At 47.5% G+C, this 27395-nt stretch overlaps 1 protein-coding gene across 2 annotated transcripts in view; it reads right to left on the bottom strand.

Moving 5' to 3' along the window:
• Nucleotides 1–27395, bottom strand: part of pnpla7b (patatin-like phospholipase domain containing 7b) — a 293395-nt gene that overhangs the window by 9228 nt on the left and 256772 nt on the right. Inside the window, exons 30-34 of one of the 2 annotated variants that reach the window (XM_067969546.1) lie at nt 24514–24630; nt 21181–21329; nt 20162–20314; nt 16401–16517; nt 3641–3722 (exon numbers count right to left, since the gene is read on the bottom strand). In XM_067969546.1, coding sequence (XP_067825647.1) covers nt 3641–3722; nt 16401–16517; nt 20162–20314; nt 21181–21329; nt 24514–24630 — 618 coding nt within the window. Of the gene's footprint in view, nt 1–3640; nt 3723–10597; nt 11790–16400; nt 16518–20161; nt 20315–21180; nt 21330–24513; nt 24631–27395 lie in introns of those variants that run through there. The other variant, XM_067969547.1, reaches the window with a different exon arrangement.

Here is a 27395-nt window from a genome sequence, read left to right as displayed (position 1 = left end):
ATGTACAGAACTAACACCGTAGATCCTGTGGTTTGAATGGGGAGCAATCAACAGCTCTATGGATGCTGGATAGCCCACTTCTAACTGGAGGCCCTTTACATTATCTCACCAGTCAGCAAAGGAAAGATCTCTGGTCGGTGTTGAGATACTGGATCCAAGCCTGCGTGGCAATATGGGCATTAAATCTGGCCTCAGCATCCCCAGTTAGAGAAGGGACGTGTGTGTGTGTGTGGTGTGTGTGTGTGTGTGTGTGTCTCTACATGTATATACATGTGTGCATATATACATGTAGGGCAGGACCATGTACAATATCCTCTGTGGTTAGACAGCCTGCCGATACTCTCTATCTAGGCTCACACATGAGGAACGGCTGCTTGAGTGAGATACCCATGAACTGTGATGTCTGGAAATGGAGCCCACTGTCAGCAACAGCGAGGAGGGGCAGAAAACCAGAGTGGAAAAGAAATGTTTCTGTGATATGATCCACCATTCATAGTGCTTATATAACCAGAACCAGCATTTCACTGTGCTTTCAGAGGGAGAGGGGAGAGGGAGATGGTAAGGGTGAGGGAGAGGGAGAGAGAGACAGGGGGGGGTGGGGGGAGAGAGAGACGGGGGGGTGGGGGGAGGAGGAGAGAGACAGGGGTGGGAGGAAGAGAGAGACGGTTGGGGGGGAGGGAAGAGAGAGACGGTGGGGGGGAGGGAAGAGAGAGACGGTGGGGGGAGGGAAGAGAGAGACGTGGGGGGAGGGAAGAGAGAGACAGGGGGGGGGGGGGAGGGAAGAGAGAGACGGGGGGGGGGGGGAGGAAGAGAGAGACGGGGGGGGGGGAGGGAAGAGAGAGACGGGGGGGGGGGGAGGGAAGAGAGAGACGGGGGGGGGGGGGGGAGGGAAGAGAGAGACGGGGGGGGGGGGGGAGGGAAGAGAGAGACGGGGGGGGGGGGAGGGAAGAGAGAGACGGGGGGGGGGGAGGGAAGAGAGAGACGGGGGGGGGAGGGAAGAGAGAGGACAGGGGGGGAGGGAAGAGAGAGACAGGGGGGGGAGGGAAGAGAGAGACGGGGGGGGGGGGAGGGAAGAGAGAGACGGGGTGGGGGGGGAAAGAGAGGGGGGGGAAAGAGAGAGACGGGGGGGGGGAAAGAGAGAGACGGGGGGGGGAAAGAGAGAGACGGGGGGTGGGAAAGAGAGAGACGGGGGGGGGGAAAGAGAGAGACGGTGGGGGGGAAAGAGAGAGACGGGGGGGGGGAAAGAGAGAGACGGGGGGGGAGGAAGAGAGAGACGGGGGGGGGAGGGAAGAGAGAGACGGGGGGGGGGAGGGAAGAGAGAGACGGGGGGGGGGAAGAGAGAGACGGGGGGGGGGGGGAAAGAGAGAGACGGGGGGGGGAAAGAGAGAGACGGGGGGGGGGAAAGAGAGAGACGGGGGGGGGAAAGAGAGAGACGGGGGGGGGAGGGAAAGAGAGAGACACGGGGGGGGGGGGGAAGAGAGAGACGGGGGGGGGGGGAAGAGAGAGACGGGGGGGGGGGAAGAGAGAGACGGGGGGGGGGAAGAGAGAGACGGGGGGGGGGGAAGAGAGAGACGTGGGGGGGGAAGAGAGAGACGGGGGGGGGGGGAAAGAGAGAGACGGGGGGGGGGGGAAAGAGAGAGACGGGGGGGGGGAAAAGAGAGAGACGGGGGGGGGGGGAAAGAGAGAGACGGGGGGGGGGGGAAAGAGAGAGACGGGGGGGGGGGGAAGAGAGAGACGGGGGGGGGAAGAGAGAGAGACGGGGGGGGGGGTGAAGAGAGAGACGGGGGGGGGGGGGGAAGAGAGAGACGGGGGGGGGGGGGGGAAGAGAGAGACGGGGGGTGGGGAAGAGAGAGACGGGGGGGTGGGGAAGAGAGAGACGGGGGGTGGGGGGAAGAGAGAGACGGGCGGGTGGGGAAGAGAGAGACGGGGGGGTGGGGAAGAGAGAGACGGGGGGTGGGGAAGAGAGAGACGGGGGGGGGGGGGAAGAGAGAGACCGGGGGGGGGGAAGAGAGAGACCGGGGGGGGGGGGGGGAAGAGAGAGACGGGGGGGGGAAGAGAGAGACGGGGGGGGGGAAGAGAGAGACGGGGGGGGGAAGAGAGAGAGACGGGGGGGGGAAGAGAGAGACGGGGGGGGGGGGGAGAGAGAGAGACGGGGGGGGGGGGGAAAGAGAGAGACGGGGGGGGGGGGAAAGAGAGAGACCGGGCGGGGGAAAGAGAGAGACGGGGGGGGAAAGAGATAGACGGGGGGGGGAAAAGAGATAGACGGGGGGGGGGGGGATGAGAGAGACGGGGGGGGGGGAAGAGAGAGATTGGGGGGGGGGAAGAGAGAGGACGGGGGGGGGGGAAGAGAGAGACGGGGGGGGGGAAGAGAGAGACGGGGGGGGGGGAAGAGAGAGACGGGGGGGGGGAAGAGAGAGACGGGGGGGGGGGGAAGAGAGAGACGGGGGGGGGGAAGTGAGGACGGGGAGGGAAGAGAGAGACGGGGGGGGGGTGAAGAGAGAGACAGGGGGGGGGGGGAGAGGGGGAGAGAGAGACGGGGGGAGAGAGAGACGGGGGGGAGAGAGAGACGGGGGGAGAGAGAGACGTGGGGGGAGAGAGAGACGGGGGGGAGAGAGAGACAGGGGGGAAAGAGAGACAGGGGGGAAAAGAGAGACAGGGGGGAAAAGAGAGACAGGGGGGAAAAGAGAGACAGGGGGAAAAGAGAGACAGGGGGAAAAGAGAGACAGGGGGGGAAAAGAGAGACAGGGGGGAAAGAGAGACAGGGGGGAAAAGAGAGACAGGGGGAAAAGAGAGACGGGGGGAAAAGAGAGACGGGGGAAAAGAGAGACGGGGGGAAAAGAGAGACGGGGGGGAAAGAGAGACGGGAGGGGAAAGAGAGACGGGGGGGAAAGAGAGACGGGGGGGAAAGAGAGACGGGGGGGAAAGAGAGACGGGGGGAAAGAGAGACGGGGGGGGAAAGAGACGGGGGGGAAAAGAGACAGGGGGGAAAGAGACAGGGGGGAAAAGAGACAGGGGGGAAAGAGAGACAGGGGGGAAAGAGAGACAGGGGGGAAAGAGAGACAGGGGGGAAAGAGAGACAGGGGGGAAAGAGAGACAGGGGGGAAAGAGAGACAGGGGGAACGGGGAGAGAGGAGAGAGGAGAGAGAGCATGTGCACGAGAAAAGATGTGCAAAAGAGAAAATATTGAGATAGAGAGAGAAAGAGCACTTGTGTACTCGTGAGAACGCATGTGAGCACACAGAGCGGGAGAGACAGAAGAGGGTGCATATTACAAGAGGAAACAAAAGTGCACAAGCGGGAGAATGAACTAGGATGTGCATAGTTTGGTGTTAACTTTGGAAAACAAATCAGGATAAGCAACACAATTTGTTTTTTTAAAATTAAAAATCTCGTCAGCTCAGCAAATCATGTTCTGCTCAGTAGGAAATTACGGGAAAGAGGGGAGTCGGGGGGGGGGGGTAATCTCATCTACGCTGGGCGATGCTGTTAGCCAGGGGAGGAGAGGGTAGAAAGATGAAGCAAATTAAACAAGATGGTATATAGGGAAGGACTGCACTCTATCATTCTAAGCTTGCACACTGTGTGAAGCAGTCTTGAGTCCTTAATGACGTGACTATGAACTGCACACTCCATTACTCACCATCCACAATCAGCAATTTTGCAGGTTCGATTCTGGACACGATCTCAGCCAGGTCAGTGAAGGAGGCGTTGGGACATGTAACCTGTTGAAAGGACACACACTGACATTATACAGGGCAGGAGGGAAAGATTGTTTTTTTAAAAAAAAATGTCTTTTACTTCGTGTTGACAGACCAGCAGGAATAGAAACAGAACATTCTGGAAAAGCACAGAAAGCCAGTCAGCATCTGAGAGCACCTTCATCGGAACAGTCGAACCCAAATTGTTAACCCTTCACTTTCAGGTGCTGACTGACTTGCACTGTGCATTTCCAGCTTTTCATTTTGAAATCTCAGCAAGTGTAAGTTTTTCTTTTTCTCTCACATGAACAACTGCTTGCATTTATATAGCGCTTTTAACAAAGTAAAACGTCCCAAGGCATTTCACAGGGGTGTCATCAGACAATATTTGACACCGAGCCATGTAGGGAGATATCAGGACAAAAGCTTGGTCAAAGAGGTAGGTTTTAAGGAGCGTCTTAAAGGAGGAGAGAGAGGCCTGTTCCTTCTTAAGGGATCAAGCACAAAGATACTGACCAGGGCTCCTGGAATTGTCACTATATTACAGCCAACGGGAAATGGGAGAGCAGAAATCTACCAACAATGTTGGTCTGAAGACCATCTTGGGATGTTGACTTTGGGATAACGAACAATGGGTAATCGAGGAGATCCAGCATGGAGAGCTCCTTAATGCGCAGCAGAAACACACGAACAAGGAGGTCAGCCCTACGGTTCTTGCCCCTCAGCCCCACCGAAGGGGAGTATTCCAACCGAGTGACGGGGAACTCTCCAGAGGTCGAGAGATCACACCCCAAGTAACTGGCAAACTGGGCCCCCGTAGCCGCCATATTGGCTGTAACGGTCACTTCAAAGATTACAACCAAACTTGGCCTCCCAGAAGATTCAGGAAATGCTGCGTCGCAGCTCCGGGAGGGAATCAATCTGCCAGCCGCGTGGATACAAGTAAACACACAAGTTCTGCACCCCGAGGGACACGTTCACCACTCACGAGCACTTTGTAAACACCCTGGGAACCGGCAGCAGGGCCGCTGCTGCACAGGGTTGCCAACACTCCAGGCATTCCCCGGAGGCTCCAGGCATTCCCCTGAGTCGAAGATTAATCTCCTGGACACTGCTGAGAGCAACACCCAGGAGAAAAATCATAGGGGCATTAAAAGAAATTACTTGTTTTTTTTCATATTTTGTTTATTATAGTAATATTGGAAATGGGGGAAAAAGGCTGTTTGAGCAGACGAGGCCGTTGGAGGTGGGAATTCATGTGACGAAACTTCCAGGAATACGTCCAACCAGAGTTGGCAACCCTAGTGCTGCACCATGCACCCAGTTCACATTGCCCCTGGGGTGGATTCCGTGGGATTGCATCATCTCTCTCTGTGAAAAGCCAGCTTTGATAGATGAACCTCCACAATGTCAGAATTAAACTGAAGCGCTGTGCAAATTGGCCACGTATTAGAGCCAAACCCTGGACTGGGGGAGGAGGGTGGGGGGAGGTGGACGACTGAGTATGGTCTGTTGCGGAGCAGTCACTGGTGTCAAGATGATAGGATTCCACTGGCAAATCTATGACAGGTAGATTTAAGTTACAAACACGATTTGATTCCCTCCTAGTTTTAAGAGAGAGTTGCACTGTTGCGATCTTTAAGATGCGGGACGACCCTCCACACTGTAACAGTGAACAGAAGCCTGGGATATCAGCTGTGACGTGTGAATATTTTTTTTGCTCGTACAGACTCATTAAGCAACACTAGCCTGTAGAGCTGCTGCTCCCCCCACTCCACTTGCTCATTGTCCCTGATAGCTTCACCCCTCTGACAGACCAAAGAGAACGGAAGGATTGGTACCACAGAATTTAATTTAATACTATTTTAGAGATTGAAAAAGTGATGTAAAACAAAAACTCAATCTTTTAAGATGACTGGCAAAAGAACCAGGGGGAGAGACGAGGAGAAATATTTTTTAGGCAGTGAGGTTGTGATCTGGAATTCACTACCTGGAAGGATGGTGGAAGCAGATTCAATAGTAACTTTCAAAAGGGAATTGAATAAATACTTGAAAAGGAAAAATTTGCAGGGCCATGGGGAAAGAGCAGGAGAGTGGGACTAATTGGATAGCTCTTTGAAAGAACCGGCACAGGCACGATGGGTCGAATGGCCTCCTTCTGTGCTGTATGATTCGTGTTCTCCTGTTATTTTTTCCCACTTTGAGCTCCTCTCTCCACGCTATATACTATTTCTAGCAGCTAACACCAAACCTCCGTCTGCACCTCGGCTGGGTCACTCCATAAAAGTGTAGCTCAGGGCCAGACTTCTTGCCCTCAACCTCCCCTCTCTGCTCGGCCCAGGGCCTGTTGAGCAAAATCTCTTTTCTTCTGACGGCTCGAGTAAGATCAGGACAGTGCAATACTGGAAGCCACAGGTGCTGAAACAGAGAGTAACTGGGGTATATGACTCTCTGCCTTGGTTCAGTGGGTAGCACTCTTGCTTCGGAGTCAGAAGGTTGTGGGTTCAAGTCCCACTCCAGAGACTTGGGCACAAAATCTAAGCTGACATTCTGGTGCAGTACTGAGGGAGCACTGCAATGTTGGAGGTGCCATCTTTCGGATGAGACGTTAAACTGAGGCCCCGTGTGCCCTCTCAGATGGATGTAAAAGATCCCTTGGCACTATTTTGAAGAACCAATATCACAAAAAAAAGATTATCTCGTTGCTGTTTGTGGGAGCTTGCTGTGCGCAAATTGGCTGCCGCGTTTCCTACATTACAATAGCCACTACACTTCAAAAGTACTTCATTGGTTGTAAAGTGCTTTGGGATGTCCTGAGGTTGTAAAAGGCGCTATATAAATGCAAGTCTTTCTTTCTCTTCCTTCCAACTATTTAGGAATTGTGGGATAATTCAGTAGGACATACTACCCCTTCAAATCTTTTTCATTTCTCTATAAACAAACCCTACCCTTTAAATCTCCTTCTTCATCCAGGTTGTTGGGGAGCTAGGAGGTCTGGCATGAACAGTGACTATAGGGGAAGGGAGAGATTCTGCACCAAACACTGAAGAGCAGCAGCACTAATGATTCTGTGGGGAAAAGGTTCAAAAGAGTATCACCGCTGAGATTGAAGTCTAATTTACTAAGAGGGGAGCGACACTAACCCATTCTTACAACTCAGCCAGCTGGAATGAGACTGCGTCTCTTGTAAAAATTGGTTTAATCCTGCAGCAAAACGAAAGTAACAGTTATTAATTTGGCAATTTAGAAGTAATAGCTGCTCTGAGGGGGAGGCTGAGTGTAGAGTTTTCAATTTTTATGCTGCTCTTAACGCAGTAAGGTGGCTGCTGGGAGAATGCAGTAATTATCAGGAAGCAGCACTCCCGAATGGAGCGGCTCCGCAGGAGACCCACTGACGGACGAGCTCGGCAATCTGATTACTGCATTTAAACTTTCATTCCTTCCATGACTTTGGTCTTTTTTTTTTTCCAGTTTGTAATCAGGACTCTGACTGTTTTCTTCTTTCTCCCTGTGCTGCCTCTCGTTTCCTCTTCCACGTGTCGCGGTTTGTTACAGTTACAAGAGGGCCCGTGTTCGCTGCCTCAGCCAACTAGGCTCGGTGCCACCATCGCAATCTATCAGCAGCGAAGGCAAGTGTGAAAGAACTTGCATTTACATCGCGCCTTTCGTGGCCTTAGGGCGTCCCAAAGTACTTTACAGCCAATGAAGTTCTTTTTGAAGCGTAGTCACTGTTATAATGTAGGAAACGCGGCAGCCAATTTTACGCACAGCAAGATCCCACTAACAGCAATGAGATGAAGACCAGATAATCTGTTTTAGTGATGTTGGTTGAGGGATAAATATTGGCCCAGGACACTGGGGAGAACTCCCCTGCTGTTCTTCAAAATAATGCCATGGGATCTTTTACGTCCACGAGAGGGTTTGGTCTAACGTCAGTACTGCACTGGAGTGTTAGCCTAGATTTTGTGCTCAAATGCCTGTTGCAATTCCTACATTACAACAGTGACTACACTTCAAAAGTACTTCATTGAGTGTAAAGCACTTTAGGATGTCCTGATGTCATGAAAGGTGCTAGATAAATGCAAGTTCGTTCTTCTTTCTCTTATCTAATGCGAATATGGCTTCTGCCATTTAACCATCTCCTGTTCTCAGTTAAAGCACTTTACAGCTCTTCCTCGGTGTGTGGTCGTTGAGTGTATTTTTTCCTCTTCCCCCCCCCCGTTCCTTTTTAAATGCTGTTCATCTGAAATAACTTCCAGTTCTGAGGAATGGTCTATTCCCGAAACATCTCTCCGCAGATGCTGCCTGAGCTGCTCAGCGTTTCCAGCATTTTCTGTTTTTGTTTCGAAAACTATTTCCTCTGGTGGGGCAATCAAGAATGAGGGGATGTAATCTTAAAATTATAGCTAGGCCATTCAACAACAACAACTTGCATTGATTCAGGAGCAAAATCAGGAAGCACTTTCTCACGCAAAGGGTCGTAGAAATCTGAAACTCCCTCCCCCCCCAAAAGGCTGTGGATGCTGGGTTAATTGGAGCTTTCAAGACTGAGATCGATAAGATTTTTGTTGGGTCAGGGTATCGAGGGATATGGAGCAAAGGCGGGTAAATGCCATGATTTAATGAATGGCAGAGCAAGCTCAAGGGGCTGAATGGCCTACTAATGTTCCTATGCATTGTTGTTTATTACCCATGAGGCGGGGAGCAGGAAGCAAAATTTATATAAATTAGGCAAATTTACATTAATTAGAATCTCTGACACAGACCAGTGCCCAGAGCAGGCAATGATCTTGTTTTCTTTATTTTCCACAATACAGGAATCATGTAAATAGGAGATTGAATAAATCTCAAACGTCACACACTGTGCTGCTGAAATATTTCCTACAGGTACTGGTGGGCCAGAGAGGAGGCGCAGGACTGCCCAGTACTGGGCGGGACGTTCTTTCTTCTAAGTGTCTGATTCTTTGTGTTGCATAGTAGAAACACTGCACCAATCAGAAAGCTTGGGCATGAGCCCAGTGTCAGACAAGCACAGGCTAGCAGACCTCCCATGGCACTGCTCACAGGAGGACTGAGGACACAATCTGTGTGTTGCTCGTGTCGGTCGTTTTCTGTGCAGTTGTTTGTTTGAGTGCGTCTGTTGTGTTGTGTTCTTGCCCAAGACTCTTGTTCTCTTGCGGTCAACTTTTAATGTTCTGTTTGTCTCTCGTTTACTTTTTGTCGGGGTGGGGCGTGGCGTGATGGGAAAGGGAGAGTCACATGCTATATCTTTTGGTGGCAGTTGTGGGGTATTGGTTGGGTAGGTGGTCGAACTGCGAGCAGTCGTGGGGCAGATTTTTAAATCGCGGACACCAGTGAGGGTAGAGATGTAGCCAGGCTATAGGGCAGTGGGTTACGGGTAAGGGGTATGGTTCAGGGCAGAGTTGTAGATTTGCTCTGTGGTGGTAAGGAGATTTTTGGCCTTTAGGTGGAGGGAGGTAGGTGCAAGGAGTGATCTGACAACGGTAAAAGGGTGGTTGTTGGGTTAGAGATGTGGCAAGAGTGGGGGAGATTTGGATGGGGTGCAGGGAGGTACCAGAAATAAATATGTAGGGGTGAGCTCTCATGCCCTGCTACTCGTTTGTTTCCTGGGCATCATATTGTTTTATTTTGCTGCTGCCCCTCCATTGTCACCATGCTCCATCTATCACCCCCTCCATCTTCTGTTGCCCAATTGCCTCAATCCTCCTTTCCCCACCGCTCCCACGTTGCATCCCCTCTTGGTTGCTTGCTTCCTTCCTCAGAACCTCTGCCTCCCTCCCCCCCACCCACCCTTCAATCCGATTTGTGCATCCCCTTCCTCCCTTTGGCCCTCCACCTCTAACATATGTATCATCCCCTAATATTGTGGCCTATTCTCTTAACACCCCAGCTCCCTTAATATCACTTGTGTGCCCTTGGATCCCTGATATTCCCACTGTGCCCTATCATCACTCTTTGGCCTCCAATTCATCCTAAAATGTGCGCATCAACCCCCTAATATTGTGGCCTGTCCCCATAACTTCCCACTCTGCTGTACTGCCCTTAAAGCTGGTTCTCATAACAGGATTTTATTTTTTTTTAAATGCTCATAACACTATAAATAAGTAATACTGCTAAAAGCACTTCAAATACAAGAAGCAGAAGAGGACCGTAAGTGGGTATGCGATCGGGGGGCTGGAGGGGGGCAGGGGCTTGGAGTCACCAGCCCATAGAGTGGTGGAGAGGAGACAGAGGCACCAAGATGTATCGCGGGGATTAGGCTGCGGTTGCTGAACAACCATCAGGACTCAAGGGGAGCCAAGGAGCAGGCTGCGGGCCACTCAGTGACCCCAAACTGCAAAAATGGGCCAGTGAGTGGCCGAGAACGAGCCAGGGAGCGGAGGCGTCCAAGGGCAGGGCAGCAACTGTGGCTGGGCTTGGCAAGACTGGGCAGCGGGGCTTGAATGGCTGAAAATTGACCCTGGGAGAGGGGAGGGAAGAGACTGAAAAAGAAACCAAAGACTAAAGTTAAAATTAAATGTAAAAAAGGATTAAATTAAAAATATTACTTATGTAAAGTGGCAGAAGCGGCCTCTGAAAAGCAGCACAGTGCCACCCACTGGCCAGAGCGTGAAAATTTCACAACTGCAGCGCCATCTGGTGGTGAAAGCCTATAATTACACCATGACCAAAGATAGTTGACGTAGGAAAATTAAAAGGCAAATGTGGATATACAAATTTACAATGGAAAAAGGTGACAGAAAACTGTGACCAAAAACATGTCAAAGGGAAGTTAGACAGGAAGCGCATGCAGATATAAGATTTTTAATCTAATATAGTAAATTGTCGGCTGCGTTGCCCACACTCAGTTGATAAATATCATTTATTTTCCCAAAATATACAAAAATGGTAATGGAGTTGGGAGGGAGATTTCAGAATCTCGGTCACAGCACTGCCTACAACTACATGGTTACAGAGAAATATTTACATAGAGGATTTCCATTTTAAATGTTTACATAAGCAATTCCAATTTTAAGTGGTGACATAAAAGCATGACCAAAAATTATGGCGACAGAAATCTGAACAGGAACTGTGCATATACACAAGATTTTTAAATAAATATACAGATAGTCATATAGTATAACATTTATAGATATTTCATGAAATGGGAATGAAAGAAACATTACCTCTTTTTTTTATTGCGGGCAAGACTTAGTCTCCTTTAACCCTTGACCTCACTTATGACACACATCCCGTAAGGCCGACAGCACGAAGCAGCTATTATGTGATGTGCAACAGCCCAGGGATGGTGCACCTGCTCTTCATTCGGTATCTCCCCAAAGAGTGCACGAGCGAGTGTGTTTGGGGGTGGGGGGGGGAAATGGGTACAGGGTGAATGCCCTGAATGTTAAGCAGCCTCCTGGCACTCTGCAGTGCAACAGGCCGGGTGCTCAGACGTGCTATGTCACTGCACTGCCCAGAATCGCCCAGTGTTTATCCCTTTCCAGTATGCTGTCTTGTTTGAGCATTCTGATGTTGAAATTCTCCTTAAGCAGCATCTGTTAGTACTGATTAGTACAGAATTAGACACCCTGTCTCACACTTATTTTGCTGTAAGCGGTCAGGATAGGATACTCGTGGCTGGTTCTCATGCAGTATTTTTTTGTTCCCTGCCAATTTCCTTGGGCCCGCTGCTCACTGGGGTACGGTTGCACAGGTACCAGCTGCCCCTCACATACCTCACCCGAGTGCCCATTATTCATGTGTGGACGTTGGCAGGCTATTCAATTGGAAGCGCGTCACACGTCACAGCCCAGGCAAAACCCTGGCCTCACCTGGCGCCTGCACCTCCAGCGCTTGACAGGATCAGGAGAGGCAAGCCTGGCTAATTCCCCTCTCCCTAACCCACAGGGCACTGAGGCCAACTGGAGCTGAGGCCGTTAACCATTACACCATTGGAGACAGAAAAATATTCCAGACGAAACCATGTTATAAGTGGGTTCTGCAGGTCGCCTTGGCTGGGAATTTTTCTTCATCTCAGCCACTCGGGTATGATACTCTTTATAATATGTGTGTTGGCGGGGGGCTCTCCTAGGGGAAGAAGGAGAAAATTCATATAATCATACAGCACAGGAGGCAGCCATTCGGCCCATCGTGCCTGTGCCGGCTCTTTGAAACAGCTATCCAATTAGTCCACTCCTCTGCTCTTTCTCTGTAGCCCTGCAAATTTCTCCTTTTCAAGTGTATATCCAATTCTCTTTGGAAAGTTATTATTGACTCTGCTTCCAGGCAGTGCATTCCAGATCATAACAACTCGCTGCGTAAAAAAATATACTCCTCATCTCCCCTCTGGTTCTTTTGCCAATTATCTTAAATCTGTGTCCTCTGGTTACCGACCCTCCTGCCAGTGGAAACAGTTTCTCCTTATTTACTCTTATGAAAACCCCTCGTAATTTTGAACACCTCAAAATTGACCTGATAGGGTGGGGATCCAACCCAGCCACCTTCGTGCCCTGTAAGGCTCGGCTCCGCACTGAATAAACTCGTGAGCCATTGGGGCAGCCCTTCCAGGCCTGTCAGGTTTTAATTTTTTCCACACATTTTTTTTTAATCATTTAAAATGAAAATATTCAAATATCACAAAGAGCGAGAACGAGCAACATTAAACACAGACAAGCACTGTTCAGGTCATTCCACCCGCACCCCCCCACCCCACTACCACAAACCCCCCCTGTAAGGGCGAGAGCTGATACGGGAGAGTGTCCGACTTTCAATGATCATGACCTCTGTAACAATCTGGGAGACAAACTGACAGAACAAAAATGCAGACTGCATCCATCACAGCTTTAAAGGAACGGAGAAAAATTGGGCATTTAGAAGAAAGAAAGGGCATCGAGGTTGTAATGAGAAGGAACGGCTGTGAAACAGATACGTGCCAGTTAGTAACGAGCTACTCAAAGCAGGTTGGAGAATGGCATTTCAATAAGGTAAATACTGTGTAAAGGAGGAGAAAAGAAGGTCACATAGCAAGACGCTGAAGATGAAAACCGAGGAAACAGCTTACATTGCAGAGTGCGCACTTGTGGGAAGGGTGGCTCCAGCCTAAATCTCCAATGTAATGACATTTTGAAACAATTTGCAGAGGGTTATTTACTATCAGGGGTCAGGAGAAACAGCTCGATACAGTAAAATACCCCCAAACTCAAGTCACTGGAAGTGACAGCAGAAGAGTTGCAATTGCTGGCAATGTGTTGACCTGTAAAGTATCCACAATTTCTATTGTGGGAGCACGTTTTTATACTTCATCTTAAATACGGTATATGTCTACAGGGTAGCACACAGAAATGAAGAGACATCTACAGACCATGGTGCGCACACAGAGCGTTCCACAAACCACGGTACACACATGTGGAGCATGTTCCACAAACCACAGTACACACATGGAGAGCATTCCACAAACCACAGTACACACACAGAGAGCGTTCTACAAACCACAGTACACACACACACACACACACACACACACACAGCATATTCCACAAACCACGGTACATACACACACGCACACGGAGAGCGTTCCACAAACCACGGTACACACAGAGCTGGAGAGTGTTCCATAAACTATGGTACACACACACAGGACTAGAGTGCGTTCCACGAACCGCAGTACACACAGAGGGTGAAGGAGGGACGACAGAAGTATCAGGGGAGGATGTGAAGGAACAATAATAGATATAGATAAAGTAAGTCATATCAAAAGGCATCTGAGTCACTGGGCTACTGTCCAGTGAGGGAGGTCAGTGATGAAACAGCAGAAGTACTGATCTAAATTTTCCAAAAATCTTCAGAACCAGAATTGTATCAAAAGACTGCAGAATGGTGAATGTAAGAGTCCTGTTCAAAAATGGGGAAAGGGATAAGCCAGGTAACTATAGACCAGTTAGCGTCACAGCAGTAGTAAAGTCTGTTACCGACCATAATAAAGAATATTATAAGATCACAAGATAAATATGGATGAGGAAGATCATTTGACCTGACTTAGAGGATCCTCCTCTGACAGTTGAGTTTCTTTTGATCATCTTACTCTAGATTAGTTCCACTCTCTGATCAAATCACTCTCATGGGTAAGTCCCACCCTCCCCATACCATTGAGATGGTCTTTCCTTGCCTTGAGATCTCAGTAAGCTTTCGGTAGTGTGTAAACCCCGTTTGGTAATTCCTTTTAGCTACTGGACTTAGCTTCTGCCTTCATAAGAGTTCGCTCCTGTATTCGAATGTGACAAAGTATTACAGCAGATCTGGTTTTAAGTTTAAAACGTCAAACAAATTTATTTTACAAAAAGATGAACAAGCACATCAGAAACAGTCATAAAAGATAACTAAAAATTTGCAGTAAACACCCTGCCATCTAACCCTTCAAATGGACAAAATAATTTTTTAAAAATCACAATTCTAAGATCTAAGCTAATCCTTTGTAAATAACTTGTAAATACACATTTCTCTTTTTTTAAAAAAAGGAATATCAAACTGACTGTCTGAAATCTCAGCAAAGCGACCAGTCTTTTTTTCAGGGGATTTTCCAACTGCCCACAACTTAAATGGAACAGACTTTTTGCTTCATCCCAGAAAAAAAGTGTTACTGGAACTTCCTGGATTTTGAATATCTGACTTCTCAAATTCAAGAAGGATCTGTCAGTCAAATATAAACTCAGCCAATCGTACAGCATTGTTTACATTGGAATTATCTCTCTCTCAAGCCTGTAACCAACAGAAGTTGCAATGTTGGACTACTTGTGCAGCTTTGAGCACCTCACTATAGAAAGGATATCAGAGTCATGAAAACACTGCACCATAAATTCACTGGAATTATCTCAGGGATGAGAAGGTACATTTATGACGAGAGACTTAAAAATTTAGGACCATTTTCTTCTGGAGCAGAGAAGGTTAAGATTGGATCGAATAGAAACGTTCAAAATTACAGAAGGGTTTAAGAGGGTAAATTGTGAAACATTATTTCCACTATGTTGGTGAATTGGTAACATGGGTGTATAGTCTCAGAATTAGCACTAGAAGCATAAAGAGAGAGCTTCTAAGGATTTTTTTTAATCCAAAGGGTTAAGATATAGAACACATTACCACAATAGGCTACTGAAGCCAATTTTTGTTGGGTAAGGGTCTCAAGGGGTACGAAGCAAAGGTTGGTTAATGGAGTGGAGATGCTGATCAGTCACAATCTAATTGAATGGCGGAGCAGGCTCGAGGGGCTGAATGGCCTCCCCCTGATCCTAATGCTCCTAAGTCAATCACGATATTTAAGAGGGAATTAGGTAAGCACTTGAAGAAGATATAACAAGATATGGATTAGAGTAGATAGCTCTGATGGCAGAGGGGCACAAGGGGCAAATGATGTCCTGTGCCAAATTTTGAGAGTCTATGAGACCCTAAGACAGTTGTGTGAGAGCTATCAGAGCTCATGTTTCTTTTTTCTGTCACTCAACTTGGACATGCAAAGAATAACTGCTCTTACTCACAGAAGGAAATCTGTTGCTTTCTGCGTACCCCTCATGTATATATTTGTTTCTCAGAATTGGGTAAAGGTGACACATTTTTTCTGTCATGGTGCATCACAGGTTAAATGATGCAGAACCTACAGAATTCTGTACATTTGGACCACACCATGCATTGAACATTGACAGGGCCTCCGATTTATGACACCGTAGGAACAGGAGGAGGCCATTCAGCCCCTTGAGCCTGTTCCGCCATTCAATTAGATCATGGCTGATCTGTATCGTAACTCCATTTACCCGCCCGGGTTCCGTAACCTTTAATATCCTTGCCGAACAAAAATCTATCAATCTCAGTTTTGAAATTTTCAATTAACCCCCAGCCTCAACAGAGTTCCAGATTTCCACTACCCTTTGTGTGAAGAAATGCTTCCTGACATCACCCTAGCTCTAATTTTAAGATTATGTCCCCTTGCTCCGCCCCCCCCCCCCCACCAGGGGAAATAGTTTCTCTCTATCTACCCTATCAAAACCATTAATCATCTTAAACACCATGAATGAAGTTCACCAGGTTTGACATTTTTAAATTTAGAAAACAAGGTGACAAGATAAGTGCCATAGTCCAGGACAGCACCAAGGATGAAAGGAGTAGGAGAGAAGATGAGATAAATCAAACAGTGATGACTGGGGTGACACCAAGGTTGGAATGTGTGTACAGCATTCGTGAAAAAATAAAGTTAATTAAAAAAAACAATATTCATTGACGTGAAATGGCACAAAGAAACATATAACTGTGCCTCAAAGAAAGGGTTTAGAGTTTCTCCTAAGTGTATTAGAGGTAAGTAGATGACCTCGGACAAAGGAGAGCAAGTGGATGGGTCAGCACGCACTATACTCAGCGTTAGTGGTAAAGAAAGCATGGCATAACAGGAGCACAGAATACGTCTCACTCTATGCAGTGCGTCCCCAGTCCGCGGAACGCCCTCGGACCACGGAGGTACAGAATGCGTTCCGATCTCATGAAAAGAATAGAAAATGATTTTGAAAAGGCAAATAAAAATTTGAAATAAATAATGTGGTTCCCATATAATGGGTGGCACCAACAAGCATTGACTTGTTACAATGTTTAGAAGAGCTTGGGCAGATTGGTCACGGCAATACCATTCCAGACTCCAGCGCTATTGAAAGTCAAACTTACATCAGAGGGACGTGTTTTGGAGACGTTGTCTATCGGCCTGTCCTTCAGGATGTTGTCGATGACTCCACTCCTGTTCCACAGTTCAAACAGCGTCTTCCCATGCTGGTAGCCCACTTCCTGTGTAAGAACAACAGGTAAAGGGTCATTCGCAAAGCGACACCATGCATCAGTGAATCAGCACGCAAAGACACATGTTGCTAATGTGGAGTGTTTTAGTTGTTTGTCAATTGCTGGCTTTGTCAGTGTGTTAAAACAGGCTTATAAATATATGTTAAAAAAAGGCTAAAAACCTTTCCATCCAAACTTTCAGGTTTTATACATCTCCAAGATGTTCTATCACAAAAAGATGTCAATATTTTCAGGAATCCAGGTTCCTGTTTGTCCTGCCCTCCCCCTTCATAATCTGAAACCTGAACTGACCACGTCTGAAACTTGAAGGACCATATTTACACACACTGATACAATGCAATGGAGCTTAGGGCAGGTTTCTGTGCTCTATCCGTGCCATGGGTAAGAAGTCTTTTCTGCATATTGGCGGTTGCATGTCCACCTGCTCCTACAAGGCTTTATTTAGAAAATTCTGTTTAAACTAAAAGGGTTAATCAGCAGAAATGAATCCCACTCTCCAATATAAACAAGCTTCTCTGACGGTGCAGTGAATTCATCCAGTGAGCAGCGGGGCTAGTGCAGATTTGGAAGATCCCAGGTTCGCTCCCCAGTCTGCGTTGAGTTAGTTAACCTCAGCCAGGGTGGTTGCAGGGGAACTACATCTTCAGCCAGAAGTGCCGAGTGGATGATCCATCTCGGCCTCCTCCCGATATCCCCACCATCACATAAGCCAGTCTTCAGCCAATTTGATTCACTCCACGTGATATCAAGAAACGGCTGAGTGCACTGGATACAGCAAAGGCTATGGGCCCCGACAACATCCCAGCTGTAGTGCTGAAGACGTGCGCTCCAGAACTAGCTGCGCCTCTAGCCAAGCTGTTCCAGTACAGCTATAACACTGGCATCTACCCGACAATGTGGAAAATTGCCCAGGTATGTCCTGTCCACAAAAAGCAAGACAAATCCAATCCGGCCAATTACCGCCCCATCAGTCTACTCTCAATCATCAGCAAAGTGCTGGAAGGGGTCGTCAACAGTGCTATAAAGCGGCACTTACTCACCAATAATCTGCTCACTGATGCTCAATTTGGGTTCTGACAGGACCACTGGGCTCCATACCTCATTACAGCCATGGTCCAAACATGGACAAAACAGCTGAATTCCAGAGGTGAGGTGAGAGTGACTTCCCTTGACATCAAGGCAGCATTTGACTGAGTGTGGTACCAAGGAGCCCTCGTCAAATTGAAGTCAATGGGAATCAGGGGGAAAACTCTCCAGTGGCTGGAGTCATACCTAGCACAAAGGAAGATGGTAGTGGTTGTTGGAGGCCAATCATCTCAGTCCCAGGACATTGTTGCAGGAGTTCCTTAGGGCAGTGTCCTAGGCCCAACCATCTTCAGCTGCTTCATCAATGACCTTCCCTCCATCATAAGGTCAGAAATGGGGATGTTCGCTAATGATTGCACAGTGTTCAGTTCCATTCGCAACCCCACAAATAATGAAGCAGTCCGTGCCCGCATGCAGCAAGACCTGGACAACATCCAGGCTTGGGCTCATGAGTGGCAAGTAACATTTGCGCCAGACAAGTGCCAGGCAATGACCATCTCCAAAAGAGAGAGTCTAACCACCTCCCCTTGACATTCAACAGCATTACCATTGCCGAATGCCCCACCATCAACATCCTGGGGGTCACCATTGACCAGAAACTTAACTGGACCAGCCATATAAATACTGTGGCTACAAGAGCAGGTCAGAGGCTGGGTATTCTGCAGCGGGTGGCTCACCTCCTGACTCCCCAAAGCCTTTCCACCATCTACAAGGCACAAGTCAGGAGTGTGCTGGAATACTCTCCACTTGCCTGGATGAGTGCAGCTCCAACAACACTCAAGAAGCTCGACATCATCCAGGACAAAGCAGCCCGCTTGATTGGCACCCCATCCACCACCCTAAACATTCACTCCCTTCACCACCGGCGCACCGTTGCTGCAGTGTGTACCATCCACAGGATGCAATGCAGCAACTCGCCAAGGCTTCTTCAACAGCACCTCCCATACCCGCGAGCTCTACCACCTAGAAGGACAAGAGCAGCAGGCACATGGGAACAACACCACCTGCACGTTCCCCTCCAAGTCACACACCATCCCGACTTGGAAATATATTGCCGTTCCTTCAGCGTCGCTGGGTCAAAATCCTGGAACTCCCTTCCTAACAGCACTGTGGGAGAACCTTCACCACACGGACTGCAGCAATTCAAGGCGGCGGCTCACCACCACCTTCTCAAGGGCAATTAGGGATGGGCAATAAATGCTGGCCTTGCCAGCGAAGCCCACATCCCATGAACGAATTTTTAAAAAATTAGCTTCATCACCCCCGGTTCGGGGTAAAAAAAATCAGCCGGGGCTCCCACACCTGAATGATACTCAGCGATCCCATCGGCTGCTATGCCCCACTATGGACCGATAGCTGGCTGACACTCACCGTCTAGACTTGCACATAAATTTTCCAGGCCTGGGTTTCCGCTGAACTGAAGCGTGGATTGGAGAATCTGCAACCTTGGCTTGAGTTGCTCCTGGTTTTTCATTTGTCAATCGGGAACTAATGTGAATCAGACAACTCTGAGAATTTACCCTAAGGAATGGCCACTTGGGTGGCTATTACAGGGCATTTGTTGCCCCGGGAACCATACCCAGGCAACCAGTGAATGTCTTCTGGAGAGGATAAGCAGGAGAGGGGCCAGTACAATGGAAAAAAGGTGAAATTGAAACACACGTGCAAGAAAAAAAGCAAGGATGTGAGATAATTACAATTATGGGTGCATTTCTTTTCTCTCGTTGTGCCAACCATGAAACAACTTTGTGCTGCAGAACCTCACCCATTGGAAGCTGTCACGATTCAAATAACTTTGGACAGTCAACTGTCAGAAGACGGGGAAGGATGGAGGTCCTCTGGACTCGGATTAAATCCCCAGTCACAGAGATGGCAGGACAATGTTCTAACTCCATGTACCATCCAGGCAAGCAAAAGTCAAGGATTCTAACTGGAGTTGTACCCTGGTCCAACAGGTGCAACCCTTCTTTCCTGAAGATGTTGATTCCTCGCAGAGTTACGGTTCCACAGACAGCGGAACAACGCGATGGCTAAGTGACCATTGTTCATTTGCGAGCCTAGGCTGTAGTGTCAGCAGGCTACTTAGCCAAAGGGACCACTATAGCCAAGCCCAATCTTGTCCAATCCGTGCATTGTCCACCTGGGGTCACTGAATAGATACCAGGGGTGCCAGCCTTGGCCGATTTTCCCCCTCCCCAACATGGTTAGTTCGTGCCAACTGTAGTGCCCCATGCTGCGATGATGAACTCAGAGACCATAGATGGAACTTCGGATCTTCTGGTCTATATGGCCAACCAAACCATTGGGGAAGCTAATGACCAGAATTTTCACCAACTCTCTTGACTTTTCCTAATGCTACTATAAATATTCAGGAATTAGCCTGATGTCCTGAGGTCGTGAAGGTTCTATATAAATGCAAATCTTTCTTTCTTTTGACAGGTAATTAACCATCAGTCACAATCACACAAAGGGCAATGTGCTAGTGAGGCCTCTCTGGCCTTCACTGAAGATTCATACAAATCGGGTTAGAATAGAAATCCACTTACTGCAATTTCATTAAATTTGCCAAACTCCAGCGTCCCGTAGCGGTCGATCGGCGGTCGAATGTACTCGCAATAGTCGCTGTTCTTCACCACCTCCAGCTGCCGTACACAGCAAACGTAAGCCAGACGGGTTTGGATCTCGGCCATACCTAAAACCTGCAACAGCAGCAACAAAGAAAAAAAATCATACATCACAGTATGTGAATGAGAGAAGTTGAGCGGTACGAGAGCAGGCGACACATACATTGCTGCAGTATGGTAATAGCTGTTGTTTAAAGTTATGAAAGGATGGGGTAGGGTAGATAGAAGCATACTGCTTCCAGTAGTTGAAGGGTCAAGAATGAGGGGCCCATCGATACAAGATTAAATGTAAGAGATTTAGAATGGAGAGCAGGAGAAACTTCTTCACACAGAGAGTTGTGAAAATGTTGAATTCACTTCCAGGGTTAGTGGTTGAAGCAGAAAGTGTTAACATTCAAGATTAGATTGGATAGATGGACGCAGGAAAAGGGATTGAAGGGATATGGGAACGGGGAGAGTAAATGTGATTAGATTTATTTGCTCGCGTGGAGGCTAAACATAAAACATGGGCTGGCTGGATCGAATGGCCTGCTCCCACGTTGTAACTTCTATGTACTAGGTTTTAATTTACGACTTGTTACAGCCAAACTGTTCAGGACACAGATGAGGTGGGCCATTAAGTTAGATTTAGCCATCATGAATTCAACTGGAAATATTTGTTCCCTGTTGAGTTACACTGCCCTCTGTCCAGAGCCTAATCTGTTTATTGTCACATTCTGCTTCGATAGCAGGGAATTAAAAATGAAAGGCAACCCATTATATCACTCCGTTAAGGTCATCAAACAACGTTTGGGGCTCAGTAGGTACAGAGAGGCAGACTTCTGTAGAATTATGCTTATAGCTGTCGTTGCTTGTTTGATCGAGTTTGCCACACTGATTCCATGCCACCCCCTCACGCACAAGGCTGCCAACGATCCTACATATTTTGTTTTGATATTGACCTTCACTTTTGTTGCCCAAGGATTCAAGCGTTTCCACAGCAACCACCAGCCAGACAGTGAGTCCCCATAATTTGTCAGATCCGTTTCATCCTGGCTGCCGACATCAATCGCTATCACGACCTTTGCCCCCATTGACCGGGCGACGTCAGCTGCGAAGAAAAGAAAGCCAAGGTGAGCTTCAGTGGAGACAAAGCCGTTCGAACGTCCGGGCCCGGGGAAAACTGACCACCTGACTGACGGGGATCAGTGAGCGGCACTCAGCCCCGGAGGAAGCAACCAGACCTCCCAACCTGTCCAACTGGAGGAAATTACTTGTGAAAAGATAAAGCAAGTTTAAGAACAACCGATTACAGGGACAGTACGCAACCTGCCTCACACTCCACATCTAAAACGTGCCAATGTCACATTGACACCAGATGGAGACCGCAGTAACGGTGCAGGGGTGAAGTACACTTCAGGTATTGATGCTATGTCTCCTTGGCTGGGATTGTTCTCCTTACAGCAGAGAACAGTAGATAAGCAATAGCAAACATTTAAAGAAATATTTCATAATTCTCAACGAACATACATTCCATTGAGAAATAAAAACTCCAGGGGAAAAGTGATCCACCCATGTCTAACTAAAGAAGTTAGGGATAGTATTAGATTTTTAAAAAAGAGGCTTATAATGTTGCCAAGAACAGTAGTAAGCCTGAGGATTGGGAGAGTTTTAGAAACCAACAAAGGATGACCAAAAAATTGAGAGAAAACAGAATGAGAATAAACTAGCAAGAAATATAAAAACAGGTTGTAAGAGCTTCTACAAGTATGTAAAAAGAAAGAGAGTAACAAAAGTAAATGTGGGTCCCTTAGAAGCTAAGACAGGAGAAATTATAATGGGGAATCAGGAAATGGCAAAGATGTTAAACAAATATTTTGTATCTGTCTTCACTGTAGAAGAAACAAAAAGCATACCAGAAATAGTGGTAAACCAAGAGTCTAATGAGAGTAAGGAACTTAAAGTTATTAATATTAGTAAAGAAAAAGTACTGGAGTAATTAAGGGGGCTAAAAGCCGACAAATCCCTGGACCTGATGGCCTACATCCTGGGATTCTAAGAGGTGGCTGCAGAGATAGTGGACGCATTGGTTGTGATCTTCTAAAATTTCCTAGAATCTAGAATGGTCCTAGTGGACTGGAAGGTAGCAAATGTAACACCGCTATTCAAGAAAGGAGGGAGAGAGAAGAGGCCAGTTAGCCTGACATCAGTCGTCAGGAAAATGCTGGAATCCATTATTAAGGAAGTGGTAACAGGGCACTTAGAAAATCATAATATGATTTGGCAGAGTCAACATGGTTTTATGAAAGGGAAATAGAGTTTGACAAATTTATTAGAGTTTTTTGAGGACATAACTAGCAGATTAGATAAAGGAGAACCAGTGGATGTAGTATATTTGGATTTTCAAAAGGCATTCGATAAGGTGCCACATAAAAGGTTGTTACACAAGATAAGAGCTGATAGGGTTGGGGGTAATTTATTAGCATGGATAGAGGATTGGTTAATGGACAGAAAACAGAGTGGGGATACATGTGTCATTTACAGGTTGGCAGGCTGTAACTAGCGGGGTACCGCAAGGATCAGTGCTTGGGCCTCAGCTATTTACAATCTATGTTAATGACTTAGATGTTAATGTATCCAAGTTTGCTGACGATTCAAAGCTAGGTGGGAAAGTAAGTTGTGAGGAGGACACAGAGTCTGCAAAGGGACAATAGACAGGTTAAGTGAGTGGGCAAGAAGGTGGCAGATGGCGTATACTGTGGGGAAATGTGAGATTATTCACTTTAGTAGGAAGAACAGAAAAACATAATATTTTTTAAATGGTGAGAAACTATTAAATGTTGGTGTTCAGAGAGATGTGGGTGCCCTTGTCCACAAAACACAGAAAGTTAACATGCAGGTACAGCAAGCAATTAGGAAAGCAAATGGTATATTGGCCTTTATTGCAAGTGGGTTGGAGTATAAGAGTAAGGAAGTCTTACTAGAATTGTACAGGGCTTTGAGGGTGGTGAATCTTTGGAATTCTCTACCCCAGGGGGCTGTGAATGCTCAGTCGTTGAGTATATTCAAGACTGAGACCAATAGATTCTTGGACTCTAAGGGAATCAAGGGATATGGGGATCGGGCAGGAAATGTTGGAGCTGGCTCGAGGGGCCATTTGGCCTACTCCTGCTCCTATTTCTTACATTCTTAGAAGGTTAAAGGGGGGATTTGATAGAGGTGTTCAAAATCATGAAGGGTTTTGAAAAGAATAGATAGGGAGAAATACTGGCAGGAGGGTCGGTAACCAGAGGACACAGATTTAAGGTAATTGGCAAAAGAACCAGAGGGGAGATGAGGAGAATTTTTTTTTTAACACAGCGAGTTGTTATGATCTGGAATGCACTGCCTGAAAGGGTGGTGGAAGCAGATTCAATAGTAACTTTCAAAAGGGAATTGCAAAAGGGAAAATTTGCAGGGCTATGGAGAAAGAGCAGGGAAGCGAGACTAATTGGAAAGCTCTTTCACAGCGCAGGCACAGGCATGATGGGCTGAATGACCTCCTTCTGTGTTGCAAGATTGTATGATTCTATGATACAGAGTGACTTGCCTTGCTGTGAGAGACGGGGGCACCTGCTGTAAACTGTTAATGCTTTGACAGGCTAATAAATTTGCTGAGCAGGTAGGCTGACTGGTTATTAATGAAAAAACAAATTGATTACATTCATGTTCTTCTGCTGCACAAGGGAGAGGGGAAAAAAAAGTTCTGTTCCAGATCACTACCCAGTGATCCCTGTTGGAGATTGTGAATACCAAGTGAGGGCAGGATCGGGTTGGGCTATGACGTCCGTCTCTCCCCACCTCCACCATCATATTGAATAACCCACTGCTACTCACTCTCTACGTTCACACATGAAGAATGGCCATACGGTAGGGGACAGGGCGCGACGGGTAGGGGACAGGGCGCGACGGGTAGGGGACAGGGCGCGACGGGTAGGGGACAGGGCGCGACGGGTAGGGGACAGGGCGCGACGGGTAGGGGACAGGGCGCGACGGGTAGGGGACAGGGCGCGACGGGTAGGGGACAGGGCGCGACGGGTAGGGGACAGGGCGCGACGGGTAGGGGACAGGGCGCGACGGGTAGGGGACAGGGCGCGACGGGTAGGGGACAGGGCGCGACGGGTAGGGGACAGGGCGCGACGGGTGCATTGGGGAGGGGGAACAAACTGACAAAGCAAAATACAAGCTCAGGAGGCCTGGACACATCACTGCAGTCCTCTCTCCCAAACTCGTTCATAAGCACACCTGTAACCTACCTGGCAGGTTGTTGATATATCCTCCATCCATGAGCAGGTGACCATCCTTTGGATCACAAAGAGGAGGTAGGTAACTCGACAGGGACATACTAGCTCGACAGTATCGCCACAGAGAACCTGCAATGAGTATAAAACATGCACAATTAATCAACAACACCCGTGCAAGATAAGAGAGCCATATACAGTGAAACTCGGCAGGAGCTCACCAACTGTAGGAACTGTGCCATTAAAACGACTTTAAGCGTGATTCAAAGCTTTAATGAAAGGTCTCAATTGAAACGTTAACCCTCTTCCAAGTACCAGCTGACCTGCAGCTCCAAAAGTTTATTGTTCTTATTTCACACAATTTAACTATCTGTGTTATCGGGTTTTGCTGAGGAATTTGTGCAGAATGGGAACCTTCATATCAAGGCTAGAGTGTCTCATACTGAGTTGCACTCTGGGGCTGGTTGCTGGTTTAGGTCTAATACCCATAAATTCAGTAACATCTCAAACTTTACTGTGGGGGGGGGGGGGGGGGGGGGAGAAAAAAAAAAAGAACAGCTCAAGTTCCCACTTGCGATCACTATCCAGGGAACCCGGCTGGAAAGTGCATGCATGTGAGCGAACATCAGGCAAGTGTAGGATCAGCTCAGCTAATGATGCACCCTCCGAGACTAGCCTGCTGACATTCACTGCCTGAGCCTGCACATGAAGAATGGGCTGTCGAGTTCTGGATCAGATGGCTGTGGAACTTTAGTGAGGAATTAACGCCTTCAGGAGAGGAATGGAGAAGGGAGAAGATTGAAAAACAAAACATAAAACAGGCCCCAACAGGCAGATATTAGATTAATGTAATTTTGGAGCCCCCATCTGCAGTTTTAAAAGTCAAAGTGTCACCCTGGGCAGGTGAAAAATGAGAAGAAACTAGGAGAGAAAGAAAATGAAGCAACCGGAAGAAAGGAAAACATAATTTATCTAAATTAGGTTTTACAATGAGAATCAAATAAAAGCCACAGGAAACTGGTCACACTGCCCCTAAAGCCAGTCTATGTTTATGCATTGCCCGAGAGAGGGCATTAAAAAAGTAACAAAACGTGCAACGAGCATTAGTGCAGAAATTGAGCTCTTGCCCAGTAATTCCTGCAATATTATCTCTTCCAAATGGTCAATATGTTATAACTGCAGCTGTATGACTACAGGTACTTGTCGATTAGTCTGATTTGCTTGTGAAATGTAATTATGGCCTGCATGTTGATTGCAAATTGGTTTGGCATTCCGTATAATCATTATAGAAATACACAGTTGGCAATGCTGATGAGTTTAAATGGCAAATGAAATTCAATATAGCAAAGCGTGGGGTGGTTAATTTTGGTCGAAGGAATAAGGAGGTAACTTATTCCTTGGAAGGTAAGAGACTAAATGGGGTAGAGGATCTGGGAATACTGATAAATAAATCGCTAAAAGCAGCAAGACAAGTTGATAAGGCCATAAAGAGTGCAAACAAAATACCGGGGATCATTTCTAGAGAAATAGAATGCAAAAGCAGAGAGGTTATGTTAAATTTATATAGAACCTTGGTTAGAGTACTGTGCTCAGTTCTGATCTCCATAATACAAATATATTGAAGCACTGGAGAAAGGGCAGAAAAGATGTACAAGGATGTTACCAGAATTGAGAGGGTGCAAGTATCAGGAAAGATAGTCTTCTCTTTTCCAGAGAAAAATAAGAGGAGATCTGATTGAAGTCTTTAAATTATGAAGGGGTCTGATAGGGCGGATACAGAGAAACTGTTTCCACTTGTGGTGAGTCCAGCAAAAATACAAGATAGCCAATAACAGATCAAATAAGTAATTTAGGAGGAATGTCTTTACACAGAGAGTGGTGAAAATGTGGAGCTCGCCACCACATGGAGTGTTTGAAGCAGATAGCATTGACGTATTTAAGGGAAGGCTTGATGCATACATGAGGGAGAAGTAAATAGAAGCATATGGAGGCAGAGTGGGAAGAGGCAATTAGAGTGGTAGGAGGCTCATGTATAAATACTGGCATAGACCAATTGGGCCAAATGGTGCAGATTCTATGTATGTATGCACTGAGGTTTATTATGAATACCTTGGCACCATAGGAGCAACTCTTGAATATTCATAACAACCAGTTACCCAAGCGGGTTAACCTGCCATTGGCCTGGAGAGAAGTCAAAACCAGACTTGTCACTGGTCAGCTTGCGGCTTTATCCAGACTTTATTTGTGGGGTGGGTGGGTGGGTGGTCTGGATCTGTGTGGACTACGCCTGGGTCATGTGGGCTTGCAGGAAATGTGCTCCAGACTGCTAGGTATTTTCGGAGTTCCGGATGGAGTCTCTGCATTTCCTTCTCTGATTGGGGATATGTCCCACAGATGTTTCACCCGCGTTTGTTGTTTGGGGTGGGGGGGTGCTCTGCCATGGAGAGAGGATGCATCATCTGCAGCCAGCAGCGACGGCTGCATTGGTTTGTACATTATAAGGAGCGAATTTGCTCCTAATCGTAGACCTAGCAGGCGTAGGCTCAGATCTGCAGCGATGGTGAGGTCTGCCTTGCTCTCTATGGTCTTTGGGATTGTCATCTGGAAAAGTTTGATGGGGGGAGGGGTGGAACAAGACAAGAGGGGCAGAACCTGAATGTGTGACCCTCCAGCATTCGTTCCCCAGAGAGAGAGGTGGACTTTGTGCTCCAGGAGTGGAGTGTGACAAGCTATTCTGAAGCTCAGAAAGGGCTGAATCAGCTTCTTGTCCTAGCCCTTTATCAATGTGACAAAAGTGTCATGATTATGAACATAGGAACAGGAGTAGGCCATTCAGCCCCTCGTGCCTGCTCCGCCATTTGATAAGATCATGGCTGATCTGTGATCTAACTCCATAT

The sequence above is a fragment of the Heptranchias perlo genome, chromosome 31, assembly GCF_035084215.1.
Source record: "Heptranchias perlo isolate sHepPer1 chromosome 31, sHepPer1.hap1, whole genome shotgun sequence".
NCBI classification, from domain to species: domain Eukaryota; kingdom Metazoa; phylum Chordata; class Chondrichthyes; order Hexanchiformes; family Hexanchidae; genus Heptranchias; species Heptranchias perlo.
Note: the sequence above shows the minus strand (reverse complement) of the source record. Positions and strands in the feature narration are given on the sequence as shown.